At 47.8% G+C, this 8,265-nt stretch overlaps 1 protein-coding gene across 1 annotated transcript; it reads right to left on the bottom strand.

The window, feature by feature from the left end:
- Nucleotides 1–602: 602 nt before the first annotated feature.
- On the bottom strand, nucleotides 603–8,051 carry LOC143925381 (zymogen granule membrane protein 16-like). The gene is made up of 3 exons (XM_077449949.1): nucleotides 8,009–8,051; nucleotides 7,728–7,860; nucleotides 603–934 (listed from the first exon to the last, which is right to left on the bottom strand). Exons 1-3 carry the CDS (start codon nucleotides 8,049–8,051, stop codon nucleotides 613–615), a joined length of 498 nt encoding a protein of 165 aa, XP_077306075.1. The 3' UTR covers nucleotides 603–612.
- Between the last annotated feature and the right edge of the window lie 214 nt (nucleotides 8,052–8,265).

The raw sequence follows: 8,265 nt of genomic DNA, 5'->3' as shown, positions 1-8,265 counted from the left end.
TAAGGTGTGTGGTATAAGCCGATTAAATACAGTATATCCAAATAATACACCCAAGCTCATCTGTTTACCACACACAGCACAAAGGCAAGAGAGTTCTTGTTGGGCCGTGTATTAGTGCTCAGATGAACACACTTAGAATGAATTTTAATGGTTTAAAGAATGTCAGACAAAATGGTCGGCCCTCGAGCATGTTCACTTCATCAAATCTGGCCCTCTTTGAAAAAAGTTTGGACACCCCTGCCATAGACACACTCCTAAATCTTGTGGACGGCCTTCCCAGAAGAGTTGAAGCTGTTATAGCTGCAAAGGGGGGGCCAACTCAATATTGAACCCTACGGACTAAGACTGGGATGCTTTTAAAGTTCTTGTGTGTGTAAAGGCAGGTGTCCCAATACTTTTGGTAATATAGTGTAGTTGACTATAGTTCTTCTTTTCAGAAAGCCTATAATTAGAAAAGAATCAGACAGGCATTGTAGCTGCAGATTTTATTATGAGGAGAGGATACACGGAATATTGGGAGCTGATACAGATGGGGGTAAGTTAGACAGATGACAAGCGGGGGGGGGGGGGGGGGCATACTCTGCAGCTCAGGTCCACACAGCGGTCTGGAAATTACTCCTCGCAGTGGTCGCAGTTGCTGTTGGGGTTGTCCCAGTGGAAGCTGATGGCGTTGATGCCGGTGTCGGAGCTTCCGCTGATGTATCTCAGGTAGGTGTCGGGGATCGGTGAGGAGCTGTTGAAGGCGGTTCCAATATCTTTGCCGAAACTGAACTCTTGCCCCTTGTTGGTGATAAATACCAGCTGGTGGATGACGGAGGTATTTTTCCCCTTTACCTGACTAATGTGCTCTCCGGGGTTAAGTAAAATTTCCTTCTGATCACCTGATTTGCCCCCACGGTACTTTGACCACTTCGCCCCATATCGCACCTGGATCCTGTGGAGGGAACAAACCCACGTCATTCTTCAGAAGAGAAATACAGAAAGAAGATCTAAAATTGTAACATAAGATAAATAATATGAATAAAACTTCCATAAGCCCCACGCCAGCCTTAGGTTACCTGGCAAAAAACAAAAACAAATGCCATGGCATCCGATTCCCATTACTGCCAGTGCCGCAGTAACAGTTTAGCATATCCATGACCATCAGTGCAGCCTAATCAGTGCAGCTTATCAGTGCTAACTCATCAGTGCCCACCAGTGACGCCTCATCAGTGCCACTTCATCAGTGCCCATCAGTGCAGCCTCTTCAGTGCCCATTAGTGCAACCTCATCAGTGCCCATAAACGCAACCTCATCAGTGCTTATTAGTGCCGCCTCATCAGTGCCCATCAGTGCAACCTGATCAGTGCCCATCAGTGCAGTATCATTAGTGCCCACCAGTGCCATCTCATCAGTGCCTATCAGTTCAGCCTCTTCAGTAACAATCAATGCCACCTCATTAGTGCCCATCAGTGCCGCCCCATCAATGCAGCCTGATCAGTGCAGTGCTAATCACTGCCCACCAGTGCTGCCTCATCAGTGCCATTTCATCATTACCTATTAGTTCCGCCTCATCAATATTTGGTGCTTAATTTGGTGCAATCATATACACACTTTGCTGACCTGGTTCCTCCTCGGCGGAACCTCCACCTCCAGGTCGCAGCTTCAGCAGCAACTCTCTATGCTCCTCCCATCCCGCCTCTGGCCGCGAGTGACGCCATGCCGCCGGGACAGGACTACGAAGCGTCTCCATAGGAGGGAGTGAAGTGCTGACAGGGAAGGACTGGTGCGGTCTGTCTCTGTCTAGGCTTGTGCCGGGTGCCGGAGCGTACTTGGCACTGATATGATTGCACCAAATTAAGCACCAAACAGATAATGATTGCCATCTGCAGATTAATAAATGAACTGTCTGGATCAGATGAGGGGGGGAGGCTGAGGGGGGGATAATTACCAATGCTACCTATTTTTAATTTCGGTAATATGCGGCATGGAGGGGTTAATGTACTGCCACTGGTCACTGATGCATTTGTGGCTGACCAGTGGCAGTACATTAATCCCCCCCCCCGGCTGCATATTACAGAAATTAAAAATAGCAATGGTAATTAACCCCCCCCGATTGGGGGAGGGGAGGAGGCATCTGGCAGCAGGTGACGATGGCAAATGAAACATGACATCTGGCAGCAGGTGACGTTGGCAAATGACACGTGGCATCTGGCAGCAGGTGACGTTGGCAAATGACACGTGGCATCTGGCAGCAGCTGACGATGTCAAGTGACATCTGGTTGGAAGCTAAACATTGTGGACCTTGAGTGGAGAGTGAACAAGTTTTGCTTTTTGACTGCTGGTGATTGCTGGGTTGCATTTTTTTGGATCTTTTTGAGGCTTTTCCTTGTATCTGTTTAACACTCTTTTCTAACACTTTTTAAACAGCTTTTTTTTCTTTGCTTCCTTCAGCCTACTAATTAAGGGAAGTGGTTAATTGGTCAGAGATGCTTGAGGCCTATATAACCTTGTGCAGAACTCATTGTGAGCCGCTCATCTTTGAGCTTACTGAAATTCTGTCCAAGTTAAACGGGACTAAGTGGTGAGTAGAGGTGGCCTTGCAGTTCGCGGCGAACTTTGCTCGTTCGCGATTAACCCGCGGCACCCGTGTAGATTTGGTTTTACCGTCACGGATTGCATGAAGGCCTGGCTCTCCTCCTCCTCCTACTCCATCCTCCTCCCTCTCCTCCTCGGCTGACTCCTCCTTTTCCGCTGCTAGCGTCTCTTCCACTGTGCCGCCCAAGATCCCCAGAACCTATTTGACATGCCAGGTGAGACGTTGCCATGCCGTGCTGCGACTGTTGTGCCTGGAAGCCAAGAGCCACACTGGCCCGGCACTCCTTTCAGCTTTGCGTTCACAGGCAGATCAGTGGCTAACACCGCTCAATTTAACAGTTGGTAAAGTGGTGTGTGACAACTGTGCCAATCTGCTTAGCGCATTGAAACAGGGAAAATTACACATGTGCCATGAATGGCACATGTCTTAAACTTGGTCGTGCAGCGAATCATTGTCAAATTCCCTGGGGTCCAGGACATCTTGCGGCAGGCAAGGAAATTCTTGGCCCATTTCAGAAGATCTTACACGGCCATGGCTCGCCTTGCTGACATTCAGCGTCGACACAATCTGCCGGTCAGACATCTTCTTTGCGATTGCCCCACGCAATGGATCTCAACCTTCTATATGCTTGATAGGCTGCTCCAGCAGAAACGTGCAGTTAACGTCTACCTGTATGAACTCTGCGGCAGAACAGGTTCTGGGGAGCTTGGTTTTTCACCGCGCCAGTGGCTGCTCATGCACTACTTCTGTGGCCATTTGATGAGATCACCAAACTGGTCAGTCGCAGCCATGGCGTCATCAGTGACATGGTACCTTATGCCTTCTTTATGGAGCGTGCATTGCGCCGTGTCATTGATCAAGCCGTGGAGGAGCAGGAGCAGGAAGATGAGGAAGTCGCAATGCTGGATGAATTTCCGGGGGGGCTACTCTATCTGAGTCAACAACAGGAGTCTGAAGAGGAGTCAGAGGAGGATGGTGTCGGGGCAGATGAGGAGGAGCAAGAAGAGCATGCTTTAAAACTTTCTGGGATCCCTGTTGTTGTCCGTGGATGGGGGAAGGAAAACGAGGAGGACGACATTATCCTGGATGATGAGCAGGAGCCAGGCCACCACACCACTTCCAGTTTAGTGCAAATGGGGGCCTTCATGCTCCAGTGTTTTAACAGGGACCCCCGTATAAAAAGCATAAAGGTCAAGGACCAGTACTGGGTGGCAATGTACTTAGACCCCCGGTACAAACACAAAATGGCGGAAATGTTACCACCATCCCAGAGGGCTGTCAGAATGGAGCACTTCCAGGCCTTGCTTAGAGCGGGGCTCGATAAACCCCGGGCGCCAGGTCGCATTTGCGACTAGAATTCGCGTCCTGGCGCCTGGGGCAACACAGCTGGGGTATCCTGTCTCCGTGTGGACCCCGAACTCCGCCGTGCGATTGCATCGGGCCGCGCCAGCCAGTAATTGAGGCCGCGGCTTTGCGGCCTTCTAAAGTCTTTCAGTAGTCTGGCGCCATCTTGTGGTGGATGTTGAAATTACAACCCATCCAATAATGCTAATCCTAATGGAGCTTCAAAGCCCTGCCTGTTTTTGACTGTCCGCCCATTTCCTTCCCAAAGTGAAGAGAAGGAAGTGATTGCGGGTGTCATTTGGCGCCTTTTGCCCAACGATGAGTGTGGTGGCTGGTAAATAGCTTCATATATATATATATATATATATATATATATATATATATATTATATAATTATTATTTTTTTTTGTTCATAATAGCATTTATTTATTTTTTTAAAAGTAAAAAAAAAATATTTTAATTAAGGAAAAAAAATTATTTGTAATCCTACCTGCTTGGCCCCTTTCACAAGCGCTGTCTGATCAGGTTCACCTGTCAGTTTTTCAGGCGGACCTGATCGAACCCTTAGAGGGGATATGGCAGTAAATAAGCGGGAATATGACGGAAATAAACCTTGCGGTTTTAGAACATTTGGGCACATTCGTGGATAGCGGTCACGAAACGTCCCGTCGGAAGTTCGTCCATCACTAGTGGTGAGTTAAAACCAGAGTTTAAAACAGAAGGTTATAACAGGGGTCATAGTATCTGTGTAGTGTGAGTACCTGAGTAGTGTGTGTGGATCATTAGTACTTGTGTATTGTGCATTGTATACTTGTGTGTAACGAGTGCACGTAGTTCTGCGAGTACCTGTGTATTGTCTTGTTGAGTACCTGTGTATGGTCTTGTTGATTAGTGTCAGGAAGCTAGTTGTTAGGTAATTTGGACAGGATATAATCCCCAATCCTCATTAAATTCATAGGTACGATGCCCAGCGGGTGTGGAAAGGCGACTTGCTGTACATCTTGTGGCATGTATGTGTTTTTTGATCATCCGATCGAGGGTGAATACTGCTGTGCAAAATGTAAGCGCATTGTTTCCCTAGAAGCCCAGGTTCTGAATCTGGGGAAGCAACTGTCAGCACTGAGAAGTCCCTTCATACTAATGGAGAGCCAGGAACATACACGGCAGGTGCCAGCACAGAGGCGGATGGAGACAAAGAGGTGCAGGCACTAGGAAATAGTAGATGGGTGACAGTCAGGAAGGGTAGAGGGGGAAGTCTAAGGGAGGCTGATCCAGGGCTGGAGCATCCCAATAAGTACGCTCCATTGAGTGACATTGGTAAAACCGGTCAGGGACCAGCACTGCTGGAGCTGAGGAACTCTCCTAGCTGCCGGGGGAAGAACTCCACCAGTGAGAGTGGGGGAGGGGGGGAAGTGAAGGAAAAGGAAAGACAGATTCTGGTGATAGGGAACTCAATTCTTAGAAGGACAGAGAGGGCAATCTGTAACAAAGACCTGAAGCGCCGAACAGTATGTTGTCTACCGGGCGTTCGGGTTCGACACTTCACGGATCTGGTGGACAGATTACTGGGTGGGGCTGGGGAAGACCCGGCTGCCATGGTGCACGTTGGCAAAGTCAGAGGCAGATGGAGTGTCCTAAGGTAACGATTTTAGGGACCTGGGAGCTAAATTGAGGAAAAGGACCTTCAATGTAGTATTCTCAGGAATAGTACCGGTACATCGAGCCACACCAGAAAGGCAGAGAGAGATTAGGGAAGAGCTGGTGTAGTAAGGAGGGGTTTGGGTGGAGGACTGGGCTGACTTCTCAGTCGATAACCAGTACTATAGAAGGAACGGACTGCACCTAAATGAGGAGGGTGCAGGTCAGCTAGGAATGAAGATGGCCAAAAAGTTAGAGTTTTTTTTTAAACTAGGTGATGGGGGGGGGGGGAGGGTCCAGAGGTAGAGCTAGTCAGTGCGGAACATATTCCAGAGGATAGTATTGGGGGCATTAGTGGTAGGTTGACCAAAGAGTATAAACCCATTGTAAGTGTAGTAGCAAGTCCTAGTTGCAATCTCACAACACCAAATAAGAGGATAATATGTGACCGGTATAAACTACGTGGCATGTTCACCAATGCCAGGAGCCTGGCGGACAAGATGGGTGAACTAGAGATACTGTTGTAGAAGGAGGATTTGGATTTTGTGGGAATTTCAGAGACCTAGTTCAACAGCTCTCATGATTGGCTGGCAAACAATCAAGGATATACCCTTTATCGCAAGAATAGAGAGGGTAAAAAAGGGGGAGGGGTGGGGGGGCAAAACCAATTTCCCTCAATGATATGTTCATCCCTGCTGAGCATTACACCCATCTATAATTATCAGTGGACTGTCCCTTTAAATCATCTTGTACAATGTTAATTTATCAGATCACTGCAGAATATTACTCCTCATACAGATTATCTCATACTCCATACAATACATTATACTCTGCACTGCATTTAGACATCACACCGCTCTAGGCAGGTCTCAATATTACAAAGCTAATAAAGGGTCTGGAGGAAAGGTTGTGAGCACTGAACTTATTCTTTCTGTAGAAGAGACACTTGAGAGGGGATATGATTCCAATATACAAATACCGGACTGGTGACCCCACAATAGGGATACAACTTTTTCACAGAAGGGAGTTTAACAAGACTCGTGGCCACTCATTAAAATTAGAAGAAAAGAGGTTTAACCTTAAACTATGTAGAGGGTTAATTACTGGAAGAGCGGCAAGGATGTGGAATTCCCTTCCACAGGTGGTGGTCTCAGTGTGGAGCATCGATAGTTTCAAGAAACAAACTATTAGATAAGCACCTGAATGACCACAACATACAGGGATATACAATGTAATACTGACATATAATCACACACGTGGGTTGGACTTGTGTATTTTTTCAACTGCACCTACTATGTAACTATGTAACAAGCTGAATCTGGCAGCAGGTGACAGTGGCAAATGACACGTGGCATCTGGCTGCAGGTGACGGTGGCAAATGACACGTGGCATCTGGCTGCAGGTGACGGTGGCAAATGACACGTGGCATCTGGCAGCAGGTGACGGTGGTAAATGACACGTGGCATCTGGCAGCAGGTGATGGTGGTAAATGACACGTGGCATCTGGCAGCAGGTGATGGTGGTAAATGACACGTGGCATCTGGCAGCAGGTGACGGTGGAAAATGACACGTGACATCTGGCAGCAGGTAACAGTGGCAAATGACACGTGGCATCTGGCAGCAGGTGGCGGTGGCAAATGACACGTGGCATCTGGCAGCAGGTGACAGTGGCAAATGACACGTGGCATCTGGCAGCAGGTGGCGGTGGTAAATGACTTGCTGCTCTGAGCCCTGTGCTGATAATTAATACAGGGCTCTTTACAGAGGGAATGATCACTTTTTTTCTTTTCCCTGCAAAGGAAAAGGGCAAAAGGAAAGAACAAATCGATCTGCAGTAAAAAGCAGCTTACACAGGAAACATAGTTGATTCCCACTGACTCTTTCTTTACACCCGGGGGGGGGGGGGGCGCAGTTTGCCATCTTTGTCCTGGGCACCGAATGACCTTGTCCCGGCACTGCCCTGAGCATTTTGATTGGACAGATTTGGCTCCCATTGAGTTCGGTATCTGAACTTCTTTGAAGTTTGCCAAACTCTGTTCTCTAAACCCGGAGCAGCTGAGCTCTGTGATAATAGAGAATTGGGGACAGACACTGGGAATCCCCCCAATATACACATGTATTAGTATGAAGCTGATGAGAAAAGGAAAACCTGCGCCATGTGTCTCACCCGGAGATGTAACGACGGTTGCTACGAACTCTCAGGGCTGTGATTTGTCCGTCCAGTTTGTTTGCAGACTGTGAAAATCGTTCTCCGTCCGGACTGCCATGTTCACCGGAGTGCGAGGGGCGGCGCTGCTGAGCTGAGGAATAAAGGAGGCAAAACAGCTGTGACATCACTATTCTCTGTATATAATATATTACACAGGAGTGACATCACCACTCTCCAGATATAAGATATATGGTGACATGAGATGTGAATCTATCAGATGAGAGAAGAGGATCTCTTACCTGCAGTGATGGCGCACACACTGACAAGGATCCACAGCCACATTCTGCTATAAAACAAAATTTACATTATTATATAATATATATGCAGCAGAGCATTGTACCTCCAAATACCACACAACACTATCCTTAATACTGAAAGTATTGCCCCCTAAATACTGAACAGTACTGTTCCCAGTACTGCAGAGCATCACACGTCAAATACTGTGTAGCACCGGCCCCAGTCCTGCAGAGCATCGCACCTCGAATACTGCGTAGAA

This window comes from Lithobates pipiens, unplaced genomic scaffold (assembly GCF_037356315.1).
Source record: "Lithobates pipiens isolate NorthernLeopardFrog02 unplaced genomic scaffold, aLitPip1_a1.2 Scaffold_22, whole genome shotgun sequence".
Classification (NCBI taxonomy): Eukaryota; Metazoa; Chordata; class Amphibia; order Anura; family Ranidae; genus Lithobates; species Lithobates pipiens.
Note: the sequence above shows the minus strand (reverse complement) of the source record. Positions and strands in the feature narration are given on the sequence as shown.